General features: G+C 40.7%; 2 protein-coding genes across 4 annotated transcripts in view; one reads left to right on the top strand and one right to left on the bottom strand.

Annotated features, from left to right (window-relative positions):
• Positions 1 to 13,359, bottom strand: part of SUGCT (succinyl-CoA:glutarate-CoA transferase) — a 634,652-nt gene extending 621,293 nt beyond the window's left edge. For 2 of the 3 annotated variants that reach the window (XR_010067980.1, XM_063304166.1), the window contains exons 1-3: positions 13,074 to 13,358; positions 8,824 to 8,875; positions 8,070 to 8,143 (exon numbers count right to left, since the gene is read on the bottom strand). Coding sequence is in view for 2 of the 3 variants with exons in the window: in XM_063304166.1 (XP_063160236.1) it covers positions 8,070 to 8,143; positions 8,824 to 8,875; positions 13,074 to 13,257 (310 nt within the window). In the remaining variant the exon portion in view is untranslated. Of the gene's footprint in view, positions 1 to 8,069; positions 8,144 to 8,823; positions 8,876 to 13,073 lie in introns of all 3 variants that reach the window. The other variant, XM_063304167.1, reaches the window with a different exon arrangement.
• A 1,025-nt stretch (positions 13,360 to 14,384) lies between these two features.
• Positions 14,385 to 22,174, top strand: MPLKIP (M-phase specific PLK1 interacting protein). The gene is made up of 2 exons (XM_063304164.1): positions 14,385 to 14,822; positions 21,525 to 22,174. The coding sequence occupies exons 1-2, from the start codon at positions 14,466 to 14,468 to the stop codon at positions 21,729 to 21,731; spliced, it is 564 nt and encodes a 187-aa protein (XP_063160234.1). The 5' UTR covers positions 14,385 to 14,465; the 3' UTR covers positions 21,732 to 22,174.
• Positions 22,175 to 23,580: the final 1,406 nt, after the last annotated feature.

Below are 23,580 nucleotides of genomic sequence, written 5' to 3'. Positions count from 1 at the left end.
CACAATGTCTGGTTGATTCGCCAGTACCTGCCTGTTCATCTGGATCTGGAAGTTCTACAGGATCTTAGCCCTGTTATCCTCCACAACCTTCTGTGGAATCTCCCATCTGGACTTGAGAGGATCTAGCCCATACACTGTGCAGATGTTCCTGTACACAATGACAGCGACTTGGTTGTGCCGTTCAGTGTATGCTGTTCCTGACTGCATCTTACACCCTGCCACTATGTATTGGATTGTCTCTGAGGCCTCTGCACAGTCTGCACCTCGGGTCCTGTCTAGTGTGGTAGACCCCTGCTTCTATGGATCTGGTGCTTAGTGCCTGTTCTAGTGCTGCTATGATCAGTGCCTCAGTGCTGTCTTTTAGTCCAGCCCTTTCCAGCCACTGGTAGTATTTCCCAAGGTCAGCCACCTCAGCTATCTGTTGATGGTACATCCCATGCAGGGTCTTGTCTTGCCATGGCATTCTGCTGCTTGATCTTCCATCCATCTCTGCTGCTGCCTCAGGCATTCTTTCAGCAGCTCATCTTTGGGTGCCATCTTACTGATGTACTCCTGGATATTCTGGGTTTTATCCAGGACAGTGGCTTTGACACTCACCAGACCCCACCCAACCTTTTTCCAACTGGTGTACAGTCTCTAGAAGTTGGACTTGGGGTGGAAGCCGCCGTACGTTGTGAGGAGCTTCCACATCTCAACATCAGCAGCCTCAATATTCTCCTTTGGCCAGCTCACTATACCAGCAAGGTATCTGATGACTGTCAGGGCACACATGTTGATGGTGTGGATCCTCCTCTTCCCATCAAGCTAGCTCTTCAGGGCCTGTCTTATCCTTTGGTGGTACGTGGATGTTGCTGTCTTCCTTGCCTCCCCATTGTGGTTCCCATTTGACTGTGGGACACTGTAGCTGGTCTGTACATCTGCTGGTAGTTCCAACCCATCAGTCTTAACTACCTTCCCTCCATTTACACTTTACCATCTGACCACACTTCTCCAGTCCGAATAACATCCCAATGTCCTCACTGTAGATCCGTGTCAGGTGGATCAGTGAGTTGATGTCTCATTCACTCTTAGCATACAGCTTGATGTCATCCATGTAGAGGAGGTGGCTGATGGTAGTTCCATTCTTGAACTTGTATCCATATCCAGTTCTTGTGATTTTCTGGCTGAGGGGGTTCAAGCCTATGCAGAACAGCAGTGGGGACAGTGCATCACCTTGGTATATGCCACACATGATGACCACTTTTGTGAGCTGTCTTGTGTTGACTTCCAGTGTTGTATTCCACAGTTCCATTGAGTTCTTGAGGAAGGTCCTTAGTGTCCTGTTGACTTTGTGTAATGCCAGGCATTCACAGATCCATGTGTGTGGCACTGAGGCATCGGCTTTCCTGTAGTCAATCCAGGCTGTGCTCATTGGGTGACTGCTATCTATGAGCAACTGGTGATTTGAGCCTCTGGGGTTGTTCCCAATGCCATTCTGAGCAGTATTCATGTACTGGTGCATATAGTCCTGTAGCTTGGTGGCTATGATGCCTGATAGGATTTTCCATGTTGTGGGGAGGCAGGTTATTGGCTAGTAGTTGGACAGTGCTGTTCCCTTGCGGCAGTCATTCACAATCAGCACTGCCCTTCCTTGTCTTAGCCAGTCTGGATGGGAGCCTGCTGCTAGCAGCTGGTTCATCTGTGCTGCTAGGCACTCATGCACTGCTGTGAGTTTCTTTAGCCAGTAGGTGTGGATTATGTCCAGGCCAGGTGCCATCAAGCTCTTCATGTTCTTGACCCACTGTTGGATGTCTGCTACTATGATGGTGACTGGTTCCTGTTCTGGGAGATTGTTGTGGTCTGCTCTTGGGTCCTGCAGCCACTTTGCACTGATGTTATATATCTTCTCTTTCTCCCATATGTTCTTCCAGTCCTGTTCAGTTTCTGCTGTTGGTGGCTCTGCTGTTACTGTGTTGTTGCACTGTAGTTGGGAGTACACCTTGGATGGTTCTTTGGAGAACAGGACATTTATCTTCTTGGCCTCTGTGTGTCCAGTGTATCTCCTTAGCCTGGTAGCCAGTGATGTGAACCTTTGTTTAGCAGTCTCTAGGGCTTCAGATGGAGTCAGGCCCCTGTATTTTTTCAATAGCTGAGTTTTATCCTTAATCTCCACACCCTTCTGTAGTTCCACCAGCTGACTAACTTCTCTCCAAGTTACCTTGATCTTAGTCTCCAACCTCATTTTCCAGGGGGATAATGTACTGTTCTTCTTGATCATGTAGCCAAGCATCTCCAGGATTACAGCAGCTATAGCATATACAAGTTCATTGGTTTGAGTTATGGTGGTAGCAGGGATTGTCATGAGAGCTCTACTGGCATCTTCTAGCATATGATCTGATGGTACTTCTCCACTGAGCCTTGGTAATTGGTCTCAAGGGCTGACTGTAGCTAATTTATTCATGATCTTGTGCCTCATCTCAGCTGCTGTGCTCTGTAATGGAGGGGGTGGCAGTGACATTCCAGCTTCAGGTGTTGGCTGGACCTCCAGTTGTTCTTCTGGGTCTTCTTAAGTCTGGGATATAATGTGTAGTTGGTCTATCTCAAGTTGTGAGAGCAGCTTCCTCTTCACTACGTTGAAGCGATGGGTAGCTAGCTGTTTCTCAGTTAGTGTGGGTGCAGGTCTTCAGTCCATCCATAGTTCCCTCATACATTTCATATATCCCCTCTCATTAGGTCTACTGTTGTAGTAGCATTCCATCAATTCCAAGTTCTCTTGTCTCATATGTGTATGGTTTGATCCAGTAGCCCACTTATCGTCAGATTGTCCCGGTTCCCCAACATCTGATGTGGACCTTGTTAATCTGGGCAACATCCAAGCTGGCATGACTTTCTTAGTCCATGTCATTCTCATGTCTGAGGTAGGCAGGTAAAGTGTTAGGGGGTCTTTGCCCAAGGACCCCTACTGGTAAGGTAGGTACCAGCCAGGATTTGAACCCCAGTCTCTCATGTCAAAGGGCGGTGCTCTAACCACTGCGCTATCCAGCTGCTAATATAATATAATATAACATAACATACTATAATATATATTGCGAAGAATCTCTTGCAATAACAGATATACATGATATAAACACCTATAGCAACTACTTCAACATCTGGAGCTTCGATAAGCAACATGTGCATAGTTATCATGCCAGAGCAAGAGTCTTCATTACATCAAAGACAGATGCAAAAACTAAAAACAGGTGCTGTGTTCCCTTTCCAGAGGTTAGATGAGTGTTTGTACAGTCATCTATTGCCTGGGAAGCAAGACTAGGAAACAGTGCATAGAAATGTTTTTGGTACAAGAGAGCACAAATTAAGGGCTATCAACTCATAAGACTTAACAGCAACAATAACATCCTTTATCAGTGACATCATTGGTTCTGTTATGTTTTTCTAACCTAACATTTGTAACTAATTTTATATCTGTAGTTACTTCAGGCAAATTTGCAGAACAATGCTGACAACTATCTAAAGTTATTTGTAATAATTTTTAGCACACTATGTAGATTATAGCTTACAGATAAATATATAACATGTTGAAAGTGCATATATTTATAATCTATTTTAAAGAAAACCAAATTAGATGTTACTTGTATTCAACCATTTTTTGAAAAGTAGGACGATGCATACAGAGTTCAGCAAACAGAATCAGGGGAAAGTTTATAATCAATTCTACAAACAGCATCTATGAAATCTGTAGATAAGGGTATATTTCATTTCACCTTCACCATGATGAGCAACATATGGCTTTCCAGATGTTACTAAATGCCAATTCCCATCAACTCTTTTCAATATGATCCATGATAACCAATAACACCAGAAGAAGCACATACTGTCCACATCCTTCTCCTCATTGCTTTTCATAACCTCACAATAACTGAGATCATGCTGAGCGACAACTGGGTCACTTGTAGATCTTTATCAGGTACTCCAACCAATAGATCACATTTATTTTCAGCAGTCACTTCAGATGAAAAGCATGATTATAGAGGTGTTAATAATGATAGTTCGGACTTCCGGTGGGGATGTAGTGGACTTGAACAGCTGTATCCGTGGGCTCTGTGGACAGAACTGACAATGCGGCAGTTTGTTTGGGCTCAGGCAGATTTTTCCTGAGCCCAGGAACATTTTCATGGACAAAGAAAATGCTTAGAATCATCCCATCTGTCCTCCTGAACAGCGACTTGCAGCCAGAGGATCGCAAACAGGGTTCACATTAATCTGGTAAGAGCCGCTGGGAGGCTGGGACATCACCATTTCCAAGCCTCACTGTAGCCTTAAAGAGACACTAAGACCAGCCACCCCATTTCTAAATCACCCAACTTATTTCTTTTTAAGTTTATGTACCCTAAGAGAGGCTTTTTACAGCAAGGAGAAGCAAGCTTGCTTGGTGCTTATTGTTATACTTGGGATTAATTTTGTTTTAAATTAAGTTTTGGATTTTGCTTTCCATCCAAATATTGAGGTGTCATGAGTACTGATGGTGAGCAGGAGGGGGCCCCTATCCACAGGGGAAAACACATGCGTAGTTTAGAGACTTTGAGCTGTCATTCAAAGAAACCTAGAAGAGACCCGCCTTGACTTTTCGGGTTTATCTGTCTGGGTTTTCCCACGCTTCTTCAGTTTGGTAGGATTTTCTGTCTATAATAGCAGTAATAAAACACTAGAGACTTCTTCCTCGTCTCGGTGTGGTCCTTGCTTAGTCAGGACAGGAGGAGGGCTGAGAACATGTAATCATCTCCCTGTTATTATTTTTGCATTAAATTTGAAGATTTTACTATTTTCCTACACGTTGAATCTGCTGTTCTGAACTTTTAGCTCTCTGCTGCTATTTTCTCCGGGGAACTGCCTATTATTGTACTTTCACTTGTGTAAACATTTTTCAGAAATTTTCCATTAACTCCTACTTTCGCTAGTTAAGTACTTAGGGGGCGCCATAATCTACTGCCTGAGACATGGAGGACTTCAAGCAGACTTTCTCAGATTTCCATTGTGAGCTTAAACAGATTCTTTTCGATTCCTGTCAAGTTATTATGCACGATACTTGGGACATTGTAGAGAACATCAGTTCTAAAATGTGTTATCTGGTTGGGGATGTCGTGGAAGAAATTGAAGCGCTTAACAACAATAGAAATGTTTCTACTAACAGCGAGACTGAGGCTTCTGTTGAAATGCCAGACGACCACTGGGTAGTCAACTTGAAGAAATTAAAGGGACAGAAGATTTGCAAGTCATAAGTGAGATTGACTTTCTGATGGAACAATATGGAAAAGGAGGGATTATTATCTATGGAAGGTTTTTTGCTGAGAAGTCAGAGTCTTTAAAGGGGGCAGTTGGGCTGTTTGATTTCTATGAAAAGTGCTTTGGTGTATTGTGGAGATATGTAAATGCTCTGGTTTATTTTGAAGTGGGGTAAGAATTTAAGAATAATTACCTGGGTTGCTTTTAAGGCTTGTTTGACTTCATTTCTCTTTACTGATCTAGATTAAGTTTAATAAGATATAATAATAAATGCTTGGTTTTAGGCTTAATATGATTAAGGTTATTATAACTGTTGTATTATTAACTATAATCGCAGACAATTTATATGCTTTTTAGTTTGATCTCTATTAGAGCAGACAGAAAGGTATAGAATAGTAGTAGGAAGGAAATAATTAAATAAATGTTATGGGGGGGGAGTTGATTAGGAGGTTTATATTCTTTCTTCTCTTTTAATATAAGGGGAAGGAGCAAATGTATTTAGTGATTTTTATAATGTGCTAATAGAATGATTTATAGAAATAATGTGATTTTGCTTTAATATAGAGTAAGGGATTGATTATGGAAAATTGTATATTCTTGCTGTTAAAAGTCAGAAGTCACCTCTTTATGTGTCCTTTAAAAAAAAATTTCTCTTTTTGTGTTTTCACTATTTTAGTTTTTTGCTTTTTTGTAGTTTTTATCTTTGTTTTAAATCTAATAAAAACTCTTATACAAAAAAAAATGATAGTTCAATTTTTAAATTATTACCAAAATTTAATTCCTACTTGAAGCAGATATTTTAAGCTGTCTTGAATTAGGAGGGCAAAATAAAAATGCTTTAGTATTCTAAAAGGAATGCTCTGTATTTTAAGAAACTGAAGATAGATGTGTTTATTTTTTCTCTTTATTTGGTTTCATTTCAATTATCAATGTTTTGTATATCTAGTTATTGTACAGCAGGCTACACCAAAGTACACACTCTTGTGAAAAAACTATTGGCATAGCCAAGCATAGTTAAAGCCCTTGAGATAAAATGTCTTAAATATGTTTTTACTCTATGTGGGATTGTGGCCACTGTATGAGATAAATTTCTGCTTTTAGACTGATCTTACAAAGCCAAAAAGACTTGGCATAAAATGCACTTAATTGGAAACAGATGGCAATTTACCCCATATTTATCCTGACTACTAAGGGTCTAATAATATCACTCAGGACATCAGAGTTTCATATTTCTGCTTGTCTTCCACTGTGATAAATGCCACAATTTGTGCTCAACTGCCCAAAGGAAAAATAAGGAACAAATAAATGGACACAAGTAAAAAAATAGTAAAGTTAAAAAATCAGTACGGAAATATTCCCTTCTTGGAATACTCTAGCACTGGCCTCAGTGTGGCCAATAATAAACCAAGAAATTATAAATACTGATTTTACTGCAAAAACAGTGAGCAGAAATTTATTAAGAACAGCCAGCCCAAATGCAACCCAAAAGATCAAAACAATAGCCCTCGTTCAGTGTTGATTTCCCAAACAACTATGATTTAAGGTATGCAACCTGTGCTTCAAAAAGTAGCAAACATCCATCACAACAAGTAGCCACATCCAATGGCAACAAATCCCACACTTAAATTATTACCTGAATTTAATTTTAGTGGATAATCCCATGTTTTCATACTTTGAGACAGGAAGAAAAACCTCTATTCATATTTTTTGTTTGTTTGTTTATTATTCAAATTTCTATTACCGCCCATCTCCCCCAAAAAAGGGGGACTACGGGCAGTTTACAATAAAATTATCCCTTAAAACCTCAGGATATAAAGTCAACATCCGTAATACTAAAATAAGAAATAAATATAAAATCCAGCTGGGAGAATTTACATTTGGTAGGGAGACCTCTACGCCACCAGCCACCCCTAGGAAGAGCTGTTCCCCTTCCCATCCCAGGCAAAGCAGCAGAACCAGGTCTTCAAACCCTTCCGGAAGGTCAGGAGCAAAGGGGCCTGCCTCACCTTGGGGGGCAGAATGTTCCAAAGGGTGGGCGCCACTGCAGAGAAGCCTCGACTCCTGGACCCCACCAAGTGAAACTCCCTTGCCAAGGAGTCCATAGCATGCCCTCTCTGCATGACTGGGTGGGACGGGTCGATGTTATGGAAATGAGATGGTCCCACAGGTAACCTGGCCCGATGCCATGAAGGGCTTTAAAGGTCATAACCAACACCTTAAATTGGATGTGAAAGCAAACTGACACCCAGTGCAGCTCGCACAGCAGTGGTGTCACATGTGCTGATCTTCGGGCACTCATCACTGCCAGGGCATGACTGTCCAGAGGACATCTCGATCCAGGAAAGGGCATAACTGGCACACAATATGAAGTTGTGCAAAGATCCTCCTGGCAACAACTGCCATCTGCTCTTCGAGCAGGTGTTATGAGTCCAGGAGGACCCCCAAGTTCCGCACCGTTTCTGAGTGGGGCAGTGCCACCCATCCAGAACTAAAGATGACAACTTCCTGGATACCGAGAAGCCATCAACCCACAGCCACTCTGTCTTATCAGGGTTCAGCTGAAGCCTGTTGTTCCCCATCCAGACCCCCACAGCCCCCAGGCACTGAGAAAGGGCAGCCACCGCATCACTTACCTTATTTTCATAACATATTATCATCATAATTTTACTTTTACTTTTCCTTCCTCCTCTAACCATCAGTGCATTTTTAATATGCTTCTCTTGAGAAACTAAAGTAGCCTAGAGACTAAAAAAAAATGTCATCCCATAATAAATGTGTCTTTCATATTAAAAATAAATCTCTTTTACCTGGTTTTTCCACTTTAATTACTTCAGCTCCAAGATCTCCCAGGTTCATAGTGGCAAAAGGTCCTGCAAGTACTCTGCAACATTTAATAATAAAATTTATTTGTTTGTTTGTTTGTTTGTTTGCAGGACTTATATGTCCACCCAGATCATATAATGATTCTAGGCAGCATAAAACAATCCGTAAAACAGAGCTAAAAACAAAAGTACCCTTCCCTCCAGGTGCCAGACCAAACATCCTCCCAGCACATCTTAGCCCAATGCTTGGGGGAAGAGTCAGGTCTTCGCAGCCCTCTGGAAGGCTAAAGCGGTAGGGATCCCTTGGATCTCAGGGGGGAGTTTGTTCCAAAGGCTTGGGGTGGCCACCAAGAAGGCACAACTCCAAGGTCCCATCAGGAAGCAACATTTAAGGGAGGGGACCTGGAGCATGTCCACCCTATGTAACCTAGTGGGATGGGGAGATACCCTCAGGGAGAGGCAGTCCCATAAGTAACAAAAATATTATCAATTTTATTTATTTATTCATGTATATTTATTAAGAATGTTCTCATACAATAAAAGACCAATCTAGAGGGAAAAAAAGGAAAGAAACAAAAAGAGCAAGAAACAAAAAAGAAAAACATGACTTCCAACCTTCTTTTCAACAGATAATTACAATCTTATTGTCCCTCCTCCAAAATTATCATCATTTTTGTCAAAGACTTTCCATGAGGAATTTTAAATAATTCTCTGAACTACAGCAAAAAGAAGCACAAACCTTGTTAGATCAAGAATTCTCACACCGTTGAGTGGCTTCACTGTATCAGCACCTGGTAGAGAAATGTTATTATAATCAACAGTTCATTATCAGGCTGATGTCACATTTTAGAAAATTTTACTGTTCACCTTAATTAACATGATTTAGAACTCCTAAACACAGATCATAAAGGTCAAATTTCCTCAGCGGGTACAAGACCAGAAGCGGAGATAACTTCTAGCGATGATTAGTATTAAAAATCTTGACCACAATTGTCTCTTGTACTGAAAAACTTCCTTTCTTCTTTTGGAGAAAGATCTTGTTTTTTAATCCAATCCTGCCATCCTTTGGAAAGATGCTTTTGTTACACATGCTTACATTAACTCTACAGTCAGGCTTTCCTTTGTTTAAATATTTTGAGCACCTCCCAAATTTTATGAGGGGAGACAAAACTGTTTTCCTGCCACAAGAGTGTAAGTCTGTAAGTCTGCTACTCCGTCAAAGACTTTTAAGAGAAAGATAATACTTGATAACATTCTCTGGAAATAACATTGCCTCTGGAAAGAGACAATGAGACTTTATGATTTAGGAATCAGAATTTTCTTAAATTACATTTAAGCATTTGTGTATCAGTGAGTAAACATCTAACTGTGCTCAGACCCACATCCATTGTTAGACGAAAGTGAGAGATTTTTTGGTAGGCAGAAGAAAACCAAGAGTAGCTGCAATGGGGTAGCCTTATTTGGGGGTAGAAGTATAGGCTTTTAATTTATTTTTGTAACCTAGCATATGATCTAAAACCATGTCTTTCACCTAAGGATGGAGATGAGTTCAAATACAAGTGGATTTGATCTAAGTTAGGGAACAGGGCTTTGCAGGGTTGTAAATCTCAAGGAAAAAAGATGCTTTGGAATGTGTTATGAGCATGCATATCAACAACTTCTTAAACCAAACATGTATTTTGGGGAAATTGTGTTGCAGCTGCAAAGCACATTTTTCTCCTGGAAACTGAACCACTGCACAGTTCTTTTCCCTAACTTTGATAAAACCCAAGGATACTTGCTCATTTTAGTAATCCAGAGGCAGTTCTAGATGCTACCTGAAATCCTTACAGAATGAGGTACAACTTAACTTTAGTTCAATTATTCTATCATACAGCCCATTGGAAAAATCTGCATTTTCCCCTTAACTCCAATTCACATAATTTCCATTGTGAAATCCAAACCCTGCAAACATCATGGCCACATTTATCTTTTCCCCTTTCCTCTGCTTCCCCACCTGCTTTTTGTAACATTCTGTCTGATGAAGAAATCTGAAAGCCTTGAAAGCTTGCACATTTTTGTGACCTTGAGCTGATCTATAGATACTGCTCTCATATAGATTTTTCTTAAACTCATGACTGCCTTAGCTTTTTAACATGGTTTTCTTCAAACTAATTTTCCTCCAAGTTAGAAAAAAAACAGTTTTGAAAACTGCAAGATATTTTCCAGGCTTCTTATTAAGTGAAGCTGAACCATTCTCTCAACCTGAAGAAAAACAGAAGAAAAAACAGAAAAACAGATTCAGCAAAGCCTTGAACTGACAAGGCCAAGACACAGAAAGGAAATGAAGGCAAAAAAAAAAAATGACAAAGAAGAATGAAGAGGCATAGAATCAGCTGACTGTAGACTACTTTCTTGACTTCATCCTTTATAGTTCCATTAGCAGCCTTAAAGCTTTTCCACACTAGCTTTGAACTGCTAGTCTTCCATGCAGAAAACAGCTGGAAATGAAACAGCTTAAGAAATCCCTTTCTGGATTGCAACTCCTTCCTTCACTTGGGCCTTAGTGGTGGCAAGGTGGTGTGTCTAGACCACGGTTAACACAGCCCCATGTGATGGACTCTCCTACTTTTTCTCCCTCCCACGCCAAGAAAGCAAGTGCCAACTGCTTTCCCTTTTTTGGACAGATCTTTGGAGGACTGGTGAAAAAGAAAAGGACAATAGTCCAAACTTGGCAGAACTCTTGTTGATTTCACCAGCTTAAACCAAAAGAAAACAGCTGGCATTTCAAAGTTCCACTGTACTTCTTAAAAAAATAAATATACAAAGAAATGACCAGCATTTCACCAAACCAAACAACTTAAAAAAAAAAAAGTCCAGCCTTTCATGGTAGGCAAGCCAACAGCTCAGTACAAAATGGCTACTCAGGGCACAGAGCAGGGACAGGGGTAGGGTGGGCAATTGGAGGCATCTGTACAGTGGAAAGAGTTGAAACACTTTTGAGGGTGAGCAAGCAAGTTCCAGTGGTGGTCACCTTCCCTGCAGCGTAAGGGCAGGCTAAGGCTAAGGAAAATATCATCCATTCCTGCCTTTCCAAAATGGTAAGTGGTCTGTCCTTGCACTGGAAATTGGGAGAATGGGCCTTACAGAGGAATGGTTCAATCTGTATCCACTGTTAAAATATGGATCAGCCACTCTTTTGAAGCCAAGAGATACATTTAGCTTTTGAGTTATATGCTTGGCCCTATAATCTAAGGGAGCAAGACCACAGCAAACAACTGACTGGGGCAAGAAAAAGAATCAATTGTGATTTAATTTGATTTTCATTTAAATGTAATTAAAGTTAAATATAGTTAATATGATTATTCTCCCTGTATTTCATAAGTCTCCACATCTTACTCCATTTGGAAAATCTCAATTCAGTGAAACTCTTGAAGGAAACTCCAGGGAAAGACCTAACACTTCTTGGGGCTACATGCAGCCTGGAGGCCTTAGACTATGCAGTTTTATGTGAAAAGGATAGTATGTAGGAGAGCTAGTAAAGACCTCTGCCATAGGCCTTGCACAGCCTTTCTGATTCACCTTGAGAATACCAGTTTAGATAAACTAGTAGTCTGACTCAACAAGGCAACTTCATGTATTCTGATTAATTTAAACGAATCAATCTAATCATAGCATTGGCAGTGAGGTCCATTCCTCCTCATTGGTGCCAGTGGAAACTGCCCTCCCACAAGGGTGGTGCTGAGCTGAACATAGACCAACCGATGTCAGGCTTGGGAGACAAGCCTGTTGGTCAATTACTGTTGCAACAAATGGATCAACAGCCACATATAATGGTGCCCACTGATCCAAAGAGTGGACCCTGCACCTGCGGGAAATCATGAAGAAATCATCTAACGATAGCATTGATAACCACTTAAATTCATATCAAGCATCCCCTGCTTCTCCAAAAGAGAAGGGCTAAAGCCTCAGCCTCAGTTGTTGGGGGGAGAGTTAAAATGGAGAGCCATGGGTAAACTGCTTGAACTCCTGGAGGAAAAGTGGGGGTCGAAATTAATTAAATAAATAAATAATAAAATTAATAAACAAGATATGTTGAAAATGTCAATCTGCATTATGAGGTACTATAAAGACTCCCACAAGCCAAATTCAGCTCCTGATGACTTCATGGACACATAAATCCATGGACACATCCTGCAAAAGTACAAAAGTGGTTTGCCACTGCCTTCTTTCCGGATTTTTTTTTTTCAACTTCCCAGTCTAGTATACAGCCTTGAGATCTCATGATGGTCTTCCAGCCAAGTATAGCCAGGTCTGAATTCTGCTTAGCTTTTTGAAATTAGCCAAGATTTAACTGGGCAATAAATTTGTGTTAAAACAACCAATTAATTATTTTCTTGCAATGAATATTTAAGTCACTCTAAACACCATTTAATGTAATTTGTAAAAACACTGTAGTTTACTTGGAAATAATTCTCCAGTGGAAGCAGGTTATTTATTAGGTAGCAACTGTGAGCGTATTTTCTATGGAATATATCTAGTTACACTTAACACACTTTTCATTTGATAAAACCATCTCATGGATGGAAACAGAGGTGACACAGTAAGCAACAAGAACCCTGGCTTTTCTTCAAGATGCCTTGCGGTTTCTTGTGCTGACAGAAGACTAGCCCGGCCGTCTCTTTGGAAACTTTGATTCAGTCGGGTTTTTTTTTAAATGCAAGATTGGCAGAACTTCCCCCAAATCTGCAACAATTGTGATATCGCTTCCATTAGATTGATTGGTTATGCGCCATCAAGTCGTTTTCGACTGCTGGCGACCACAGATTTTCTCCATGAATCGCTTCTATTTATACTCTGTTGCAACTGAAAGGTTCCGAAATGAAATTTCTCCTGAACGCCCTCCCTAAGCTCTCCTCTGCTGCGGTGTACAGCTCCGCACGATCGCGTCTCCCAACTTACAACCTTCGGCAGCGGCCTGGCTGAATGAAGAATGTTAAAAGCGGCTACCTGGAAGGGCGCAGTTTCCCTGCTGCAGCCCCCTGAAGCTGCCAGGGCAGGAGGGTAGTCGAATGAGCTGAGGGCAGCCCAGGGGACCGAGAGAGGAGCCGACGCCGCTGGCCAGAGCCAGGCACAGACCCTTCCTCAGACGGTACATGCTGCGGCTGCTTCTTCCCACCTCAGCCCCCAGCATGCCTGCTGCTGACAGTGGTCACAGCTGAAGCCGACCAGCAAAGCTACTGGGCAGCGGACATCAGTCGCTTTAGGAAACTTTGGACTCTTCGACCAAGTCTTCAGAGACGTGCACTGCGCAGACGCGGTGAACACCTTAGTTCTGCCTCCGCTGGGCTAAGCGCGCCACGCGGGGGGGGGGAGTGAGAGAATACGCAAGCGCAAGCTTTGAGACTATGTCCTCGAGGCTGTCAGTTAAGAAGTAGGTGCCGCCTCTCTCCTTTTTCAGAGGATCGCTAAAGATCTATCCGTTCTAGGTGTCGTTAGGATGGGATGGCCTGCCAGCGTGAGTAAGAATGCCGCTTTTTCCTAGAGGCAACTGCATGCCAAAGCAGAATAATAAAGCAAAACAGGTGAGCTTCCTCCATCAACTTTCCCCATGACCGGGAAAAATCGGCTCCTAACCCCCATCACCCACGGCGACGCATAACGGGGAACTTGGAAGGAGAGAAGAGGAAATATAGAAAAATAAGGCTGCAGTTTTGCAGCCCCCTTCTCCCCAGATTCTGCAAAACATGGAAGTGGAGTTTTCAATGGAAACACAACATCGGACCTTACTAGTTTAGCCTGGCAGCCCACCCACGCACGGCAACTCGGAAGCTCGTCCTTCCAAAATCAGCCACACTTTCGCTCCGAAGCCGGGTTCGCAGGTTGATTGTCCGAGGTGCAAATATTGCGCACTTTATTTAAAGGGAAATTCCACGCGAGAACACACCCTAGCAAGTGAGATACTACTTACAAACGTAGCAAGAAGCCAATACCGAACTTCCAAATACGCTGGAAGAGAAACCCCAAATATAGTAGAATAAATACCAGGTGGAGTTTGCAACTGGCATTCCAACTGTATTGGAGCCTTAGATTTCTATCGCACCCCCGTACTGAGGATTTCAACTGGATAAACTCAAACCCATCTAGATTCGAATAATGCACCCTACATATTACAGAATCGTAAGAACGTGCAAGACAAAGGTCTCGGATTGTCTGGAACCGCTCTCCAGTTCACGCGGAACGGGCCAGACGCCACGCCTGCAGCCAGGCTGCGGAACGGAAGGCGCTCGGCGGAGCAGTTTCGAAGGAGGGCTGCAAACCAACTGACCCCGGAGCTCCTCCTCCTCCGGGGGTTACTAGGTGTGGGGAACCGCCGCTCGCCGCCGCCTTCCGAAAGTCGCCATGTATCGGCAGAGCTTCCGGCCTCCCACCCCGCCGTCTTCGGGCGGCTCCGGGTTTCTGAGCCCTGCCTCTGGAGGAGCCTCTCCACAAGGCTACCGAAGCCCGACTCAGACGCCGCCTTACGGATACAGCTCGCGGCCTTACGACATTTCCCCGCGCTCTCCCCGCTTCCAGCCGTGTGGGGATGGTCGGGGCTGGTTTGGAGGCCCGGCGGCTGCGCACACGCCGGGTAGGCCCCACAGTGCCAGCCCCAGGTATTTGACTCCCTACAGTGGCGGCAGGTCCCCCGGAGGAGCGTTTCACCAGCAGCAAGCCTTCAAGCAGCCGCCTTCGGGGGGTTACCAGAGATACAGCCAGGTATTTGCGCGGGTAGGGTTAGCCGTAATCGGGGCCGTTCACGGTGCAGTAATACAGGCCTCTGCGCGCCGGGGCCTGCCCATCCGAAGTATAGTTAAGTGCGCATAGAATTAAGTGTGCCCTTTTTGCACGCCCGTTTGGTAGCCAGTCAGCAGACACGTTACATTCAGTGACGCTCCTTAACATGGGTTCACACTTGCCCCACCTGCTGATATTCTAAGTACCTTTACTTCGGAGTAAATCTGAAACTTAGTGAGCCTTCTTTACGAATAAACAGGTTTTTGTTAGGCTCTCAGGGAAACATCTGCAAAAAAGCTGATAAGGACCTTGGTGCTGTTATTGATCTCCCAAAACTTGGAGAATCCGACCACTAGATATGTAGAACAAACCTGGGCAATTTCTATTCCATGAAATCCTAACAGCCAGATTTGTTAAGATATACCATACAGTATCTTTGACACAGTTCTTGGAATAGCTAATTCCTTTGAGAAAATCAGAAAAGAATCCCTTTTTGAAAGTGAAGGGAATATTCACCTCCTATCTTTCAACATAACAGCAGAGGGTTTTTTTTTTCTTCATTTGTCTCTATTTAAAATCTTCAGACTTCGTATATTTAAATTGAGGCATATGCCTTTCACACTCTGAAATTTAAGAAGTTTGGTCTGGAATTGGAAATTTAGGCTGCAATTTATACAAACTTGTGAATTCTTTGGGTTTAATGGGATTTCAGCATCAATATGTACAATATTGATTTATTAAAGTTCAGTTATTTTTATACTCATATAAGAATGAGCCCTATTGGACATGGAAGCCTCTAACTTATGAATAAACTTGTACGTAATTAGTTTAAAGATTTCAGCTCTAAATTTACACTCCACTGTATTGCTAGCAGAAAAATAAGATGTTGGACCAGTTTTGCAAATCCATAGTAAATACCTGTAATGGTATGTGGAAATGACCTTGGGAGACAGGAGGAAGATCTGCAGCCTAGGCAATGGTCTGATAAGAGGCAGCTCAGTCCATAGGTGGGGGAATAGCATGGGGAGTGTTTCAGAAGGGACCCTCCCTAGTTTCCAGAGACTAAAAAGAGGGATTTGAACTAATCCTAGTTTATTATAACGTTATATTAACAGAAACTTGCAAGATTAAAAGTATTTCTCCCTTCCTCTCCCAAGGTCATTCCCACATACCGGTACAGTAGCTGATTGCCATAGAACAGCTTAAAATTATGTGTAAAACTTATCCCTCTCATTAAGTCTGTCATTTTATTTTGGTCATTGACCAGCAGAAGAGATCTTTTAAAAAACAGTCACATTTACCTCACCAAGTAACAGTGTAGCCTAGACACCTCAGAAATTGACTAGAATAAAACAAACTATAAAACATATAGCAATACATCTAAAATTATAAGTTTAAGATTTTTGGGCATAAAAATATAGTGAGACATTATGCAATTTGGATAAGGCAATTAAATGATTATTTAGAATAATGAAGGTGAAAGGTCCCCTGTGCAAGCACCAAGTCATGTCTGACCCTTTGGGGGGATGCCACTTTCATGACGTTTTCTTAGCAGACTATAGCAGGGTGGTTTGCCATTGCCTTCCCCAGTCGTCACCTTCCCCAGCAAGGTGGGTGCTCATTTTACTGACCTCGAAAGGATGGAAGGCCGAGTCGACTTGAGCCGGCTACCCGAGAATCCAGCTTCCGCTGGGATCGAACTTGGGTCGTGGGGAGAGTTTTCGGTTGCAATACTGCCACCTACCACTCTGCACCACACAAGGCTCATAATTTAGAACAATAGAATAGTAAAATTACTTACCTAAAGTATAGAACAATTCTAATGCTAAAAATCCATGGGAAAAAATGCATTTAATTTATCCAGAAAAGATATGGTGATGTACTGTATAAAGAAAAAGAATATGTAAGGGATGATTATAGTTTAAACTAAAAGTTAGAGTCCCATTATAGTAACTATTTTTTATCCATGGAGTTCTTGGTGCTCTCTGAGCTCGGTTGTTTGCTTGCAGACATTTCATTTGGGTAATGAAACATCTGCAAGCAAACAACCAAGCTCAGAGAACACCAAGCATTACACAGTTCAACCCGGAACTACAGATACTCTTTTATTATGACTATTTATCTATATTGTTAAAATGACTCAGGCAGCTGTTAACGAAAATAAGACAGAAGAATCAGTTGACAGTAAGGCCATAATACTTTATTATAGAATACTGTAGTGACAGCTCCCTCTCATTAACTGTTCCCAGAAACCACATGTTTACTTGAATCAGATGTTACTGAAATCAACCCATTATTGCTTCTCTACCTTAGGTCATTTTAAAGCATACGTTGCTAGTACTACAGTGACCAATAATGAGGAAAACTACATTGAGAGAACCACAGGAGTCCTTCTCCTTTTTGTCTGTCCTATTGGTAGAGATGATTTAATTAATTACACATTGTTCACCAGTCTAAAAATTAACAGAGATTGATATATTTGCTTGCCATTATTTTTCTTGCAGTATATTAAAGTTACAAAAAGTTTTTCTAACTCAGTATAACAACCAGTACAAAGGCAGGTTGGCAGTAAACCTGTGTTTCAACTTGAAAATAAATTAGATTATCTATATGGTGATTTTTATGACATACCGTATCTTAATTTAGTAATTACTTTATAACATATTTCCTCTTAGAGTGATTTAAAAAAAAACCTTCCAGGTTTTTATTTACATTCTAAATTTTATACGCCCATTACTTCCTTAAAGTTGTTATTTTTTTAAATACAAAAAGGTTGTTTGAGAGACATACAGAATATAGAGAGAGACCTTCTATACTAGAATATAATATGTGGCTTACCCAAGTTATTTTAAGAATATTTACCTGAAAGGGTGTTTAATCATTACTTCGTGATGTAAGATTACATTTTAATTCATTGGTCATCAGTCTTGTGAAGTGTGCCCCAAGTTTAGATACAGTGCAGATAAGACTTCTATGAAGCTCTCATCACGTTCTAGGTCACAGTACTGCAGGACTGTAATAACTCTAAAGGGTTCAAAAACTTCATTCCACCACTGTTCATTTCATAACCAGATCTCAAATGCCTTGGCAGTGGTATTACACAACAGAATGCAAAGCAAATAAGGTACTTCTTATTAGGTTGTTGATACTTGAAATCTAGAATTGTGAATCTAGTACGTATGCACAAGACATACGTCTCATATTTTAGTGCACACATCTTTTAATGATTAATAAAAATAAACTTTAAGCCAAAGCCATTTTTCCACTGATTTATTTAAAACTTTATTCTCTGTAATTGTGAATAGGATCATTGTCCTTGAAAGGCAACAAAGACTGAGTCCTCTGCCTAGAAAAGTGATTGTTTTGCTTAAATTTTGTAAGAATGCAGATTTAGAGGAGAAATACAGGAAATAATTTTACATCAACTCATACATAAGTATACTTAGCTCTGTATTGTATGACAGCACCCAAGATCTCATAAAAGTATTTTGTGCTGTATCTAGCAAGGGCTGAATATAGGTCTTTGCATGCAGAGTAGGTATCTTTGAACTATGGTACCTTTGTACTCATTTAATCTTAAACTACATAAATCATAGACTAGAAACTAGTCATAGATCTAGTTTGTCTTGTAATTTTGAGTGAAGAAATCATATGGACTGTGTGCCAGTGTTACCATAATTTCTTGAATTAAACTTAGTACCTCTTCTGTTATTTAGTGACTAGGTTACCATGTCATTATTAGCCATAAACTATGACTTATAAACATGTCTGAGCTGAAACATTGTCTACAGCCAAAAAAGTGGTGTGTTATTCCAACTAATGACTGGATTCACAGAACACACTAAACTAAAACCATACAGACTGAATTACACCCTCTCATTTAGTGACAATTCCTTAAATCAGAAGCAAAATGGTCGCTAAGCGAACATGTGACAGAGAGAGTTGCTGTGAAGATCACTGGTTGCTGCTGTCCCATTTAGATAAAGTTCTCTCATACAGCTAAGCCAGGGTTACTCTCTCTCCAGTGTGAGGCGCATAGTTTTTTTTCGTAAATGCATGCATTGGTCAGATTTTTTGTAATTACCGCTTTATTTGCGAACAGTCACTAAACAAGGTAGCTGCTAAAGGAGGAGTGACTGCATAGTTTAGAATGCTATATGAATCCAGTCAGCATTTACTTTTTTTCTATAGATGAATACCACAGCAAAAAAATTAAAATGTAGGAGATGATTAATTTTCTGATCAGCTTCCCTACCATATGTCTGATTCTGTTCCTACCACCACAAGTATTGTTGAGGATGGAGAAAGTGTGGCTAACCTGCCACAGCATTTCACACAGCTCTAGCTTTGTGTTCTAGTCACCGGAGGGCTGGAGAGAGCAAAGTAACAGTGATTCTGTCTGTTTGACTCCATATTTTTGAGATTAATGTTGTATAATGGGAAAAAAATTCTGTCAAGGGCTGCATTTCCTTGGGTGATAATTTGTCAATAGCTGGACAGCGCCAGAGCCAAAAATGGGTAGAACCACTCTTTTTCCTCTCCCGTCTTTTATTTATTTATTTAATTTTTATCGTGTCTTTATTATTTTTATAAATAACTCAAGGCGGCAAACATACCTAATACTCCTTCCTCCTCCTATTTTCCCCACTACAGCAACCCTGTGAGGTTCCCATTCAAGTAGGCTGGTGGGAAAAGAAGAAATCATTTTTGACAGGGGTTTCAGAGACAAATAATAGAAATTTCCCTTCTGTTAGTTAGGATTTAAGAAAAGAAATGCACTGAGAATTCTTAGGTCCCTAATTTTAATATGGCTGAAGTCTGTGAACAGGTTGTCAAATTAAAAAAAAATGGCATTATAGCTATTCCAGATGTATTAACTTTATGCAACAATACAAATTGGGACATTTTCTACAGAAATGTAGCAATTTGCAGGATTGCAAAGGAGCAAGTTTTATCTAGTGGTTAAGGCAACGGGCTAGAAACCAGGAGGCTGTGAGTTCTAGTCCCGACTTAGGCATGAAAGCCGGCTGGGTGACCCTGGGCCAGTCACACACTCTCAGCCCAACTCACTTCACAGGGTTGTTGTTGTGGGGAAAATAGGAGGAAGGAGTCTTAGGTATGTTTGCCGCCTTGAGTTATTTATAAAAATAATAAAGGCGGGATAAAAATTAAATATTTTTTTCCATTGTGACATTGCTAGTTAATACCTACTTTCTGCATGTTCTCTGAAGTATTGTGTTGCTCAAACCAGCACTGTTGTCTGAAAGTTAGCCCTTCCTAGGAGAAAAGCTGCAGAGTATACAGTACAGTCCATTTTATTTAAAATCCTCTCTTTAGCCTGAAAGGGTCAGAGGCTAGCTTGCAGGTATGCATGCTCAGTTCTCATGCTTAAATGTTTAAGTTTAATTTGTATACGTACATACACAGACACACACAGACAGAAAGGGTTAGGAAAGAAAAGGAAAGCAAGGATACTACTCTGGTGCCAGTGCCTCGCAGCTGCTATTGTTCTCATTTTCCAGTCATCAGAAGAGGAGTGAATAAAAATTACTTTACAGTGTTCCACCATAATCCTCAGCTTGAAAGGGCAAAAGGTCGGAGACCAAATGTTGCCATTTTTAATGTATAGTTGAAATGCAGAGCTGTTTTTGTTACCCATTTCAGAAATAGAATCTAACCTTGATGAAGGAACTTTAGGTTATATGGAGACAGTTCTTACTGAAGTTGACTATGCAGGTGGTTCTTAGAAGCCTGGATTACTAAATATATTTCTTAAGGTCTACCATAAGTGATCAGGATCCATAAGGATGCCTTTAACATTCCCATAACTCAGTGATTTCCACATCTGCCTTCTTTTTGCAGATCCTTGTGTCTCCCCCAAAAGTTAAGAGTACTCTTGGAGCAGTCTTTTTTTTAAGACTTGAATTCTACATTTCCTTTAGTACAGAGTTTCTTAAAAAAAATTTCTGTCATGATCCTTTCCCACTTTTAAAAATTATGGAGGACCCAAAAGACCTTTTGTTTGTATGGGTTATATTTATCAATATTTACCTTATTAAAAATTAAAATTGACACATTCACTGCCACTACCACTTGTCACAATTTTTTGATGGGATTTAATATTGCATTATTTTTCAACATAGGCTGGCAAATAATTTTGATTTTGCTTTCCCTGAGAGGGTCTTGGGGGACCCCTGGAGATCCTCAAGCCACACTTTGAGGAACACTGCTCTAGGAGCTCAAGGACCTTACATAAGGATCTCACAACATTTTATCCACAAAACAATAATCCCATAGGCATTCACCCAAAGTCTTAATAATTATACCTCACTGGCCCTGAGTGTGTCACATGCTGCACTGGGAAAAAGGAACCAGAAAGATCTATACATTTTTGTATCAACTAATTTGTTTTGAGATTTTGAAAATACAGCTATTTACAACTTTCTGTACTTGTTTCAATATAGTTCTTTAGACCTTCATCATCCCAGCATTTTTCTTTGCTTATAACTTTCAAGTGAGAATACAGAGAATCAGCTAGTAACTAAAGTGCACAAATTACATTCTTTTAGGGTGGGTAGAGGTATTGAAGAACTTAAAATATAGCAGATCCTAAATGCAGAAAGTAAAAATGTACATTTTAACTAGATTCTTTACTCTTCTTTTGCCTCATGGCTTTTCTCAAAGGGATCACCCAGGATATCGACTCCATTTGGTACATCACATGGCAAAGAGAAAACACCATCTAATGATAATGTGGAGAACTATTATAAACCTTCAATGCTTGAGGACCCATGGGCAGGCCTAGAACCAGTGTCTGTTACTGATGTTAACCAGCAATTCAGCATTGAACAAACAACACATTGTGGTAAAAAAGGGAGATATTTCAGTTAAAGAACCTACCAGTTAAATAACATGTTTGTGAGGAACTGAAATAGAATCACCTTCCTTAAGATGACCATTATGCAAGTACTTGGGTATGTTTTTAATTTCCCATACTTTTATTCTGCCATTTTGACAAATTGAATATTTTTATACTGGAAGAAAGAAGTTACAAAATTCTTTAAACTTCTGGATGTATAGAAGAGAAATACTAAGAACACACTCTTTAGCCATCACTGAATTCATCTGAGACTGTTTCCAAGATTCTTCCTTGGCATATTGTTCATGATTATAAGCTTCTTGAGGAAATGACATCCTTTTACATTTGAATACTTTCAGAACAAGGAGAGTTTTAAAATAAAGTAGATATTTTGTATCACAAATATTTTAGTACTTTTTGTTAAATCATACTTCAGCCAATGTAATTAAAATCCTTTGGTTTGGTTTGGTTTTTTTGCAGATATTGTAGGTTATGAATTATTTATTTAACATATTTGTACACTGCATTCTCCCAACAAAGCCAGCCCATAGTGGTCTATAACACCACCCACTAATAATAGATCTGAAAATACACTATAGCAAGTGTCATAAAGCATAGTAACATAATACAATCAGAAGGAAAAAAAAGCGTTAATATTAAAAGTTCAGGACAGCAGATTAAAACAAACAGCATGAACTATAAAAAGAGGCAGGTTTTTAAATTTTTCCAAGACCCCACAGAACAGTCGAATCAAATTGTTAATGGAGAGAATTCCACAGCATTGGAACCACCACCAAAACACCTTGGTCTTAGTAGACTGTACATAAATCTGTTTTGGGGTGATATATGCAAAAGGTATTCTGGTGAATACAACTCCTGGTATATATGGAGAAATCTGTCCCTTCAAATAGAAAGGCCCAAAGAAGAGATACAACTGATAAATCATGTTCAATTGCCAGTGTGCTGCCCTAAGCAATCAAGGACAACAGAGGATCAAAATACACCCCCAAACTAGGCACCTAATCCTTTTGGAAAAAAGGCCCCATTCAGGGCAGGAAAATCCCCTTCCAGTTGGTTGAGGCATCCCTAGTCATCAATCCCTTTGACTTGTCTGGATTCAGTTTCATCTTTACCTCATCTAGTATGCAATCTGGTCCAAGCAGGAATCAGTCAAGGATTTTGACACTGATAAAAAATAATGGTAGTCTTGAGTGTCATCCATATAAATGTAGCACCTAGCCCTACAATCACTGATGTCCCTTCCCTCAAAACATAGATGTTGAGTATCGGGGGGAATAGAACAGAATTCTATGGCATCCCCCAGCTTGGGCTGCAAGATGGAAAAGTAATCCCTCTCTCCTTTTGGAACCTATCTTCAAGGTAGGACCAAAGCCACAACAGGGCTGTGGTCCTGCCTCCCAGCTAGCTCCTTAGGATGATCTAGGGAATTCTATAGTTGGTGGTCTCAGTCAAAAGCTGAGATCAAGGACTTTAAGCAAAGACTCTATCCTGTTCCCTCAGTACTGGCAATCAAAGCCATCTCCATACCATGACCTGGCCTGAAATCAGATTGAACAGCTTTAGAAAATTAGTTACATTCAGGAACACTTGGGGTTGATCTGCCGCCATTCTTTAGACCATCTTGATGAGGAATGATAAATTCACAATTCACTACTAGCCTAAAAGGTAAAGGTAAAGGTTTCCCTTGACGTAAAGTCCAGTCGAATCCGACTCTAGGGGGCGGTGCTCATCTCCGTTTCTAAGCCTTGGAGCCGGCGTTGTCATAGACACTTCCGGGTCATGTGGCCAGCATGACTCACGGAACGCCGTTACCTTCCCGCCGAAGCGGTACCAATCTACTCACATTTGCATGTTTTCGAA

This window comes from Candoia aspera, chromosome 4 (genome assembly GCF_035149785.1).
Source record: "Candoia aspera isolate rCanAsp1 chromosome 4, rCanAsp1.hap2, whole genome shotgun sequence".
NCBI classification, from domain to species: Eukaryota; Metazoa; Chordata; class Lepidosauria; order Squamata; family Boidae; genus Candoia; species Candoia aspera.
The sequence above is the reverse complement of the archived record's forward strand: the minus strand, read 5'-3'. Positions and strand labels throughout refer to the sequence as shown.

Excerpts from the sequence above, each read along its gene's own strand:
- MPLKIP (XM_063304164.1), top strand. The coding sequence starts at position 14,466 with ATGTATCGGCAGAGCTTCCGGCCTCCCACCCCGCCGTCTTCGGGCGGC. Across the intron at positions 14,823-21,524 it reads GTTACCAGAGATACAGCCAG|GGATCACCCAGGATATCGAC; the intron begins GTATTTGCGCGG and ends CTTTTCTCAAAG.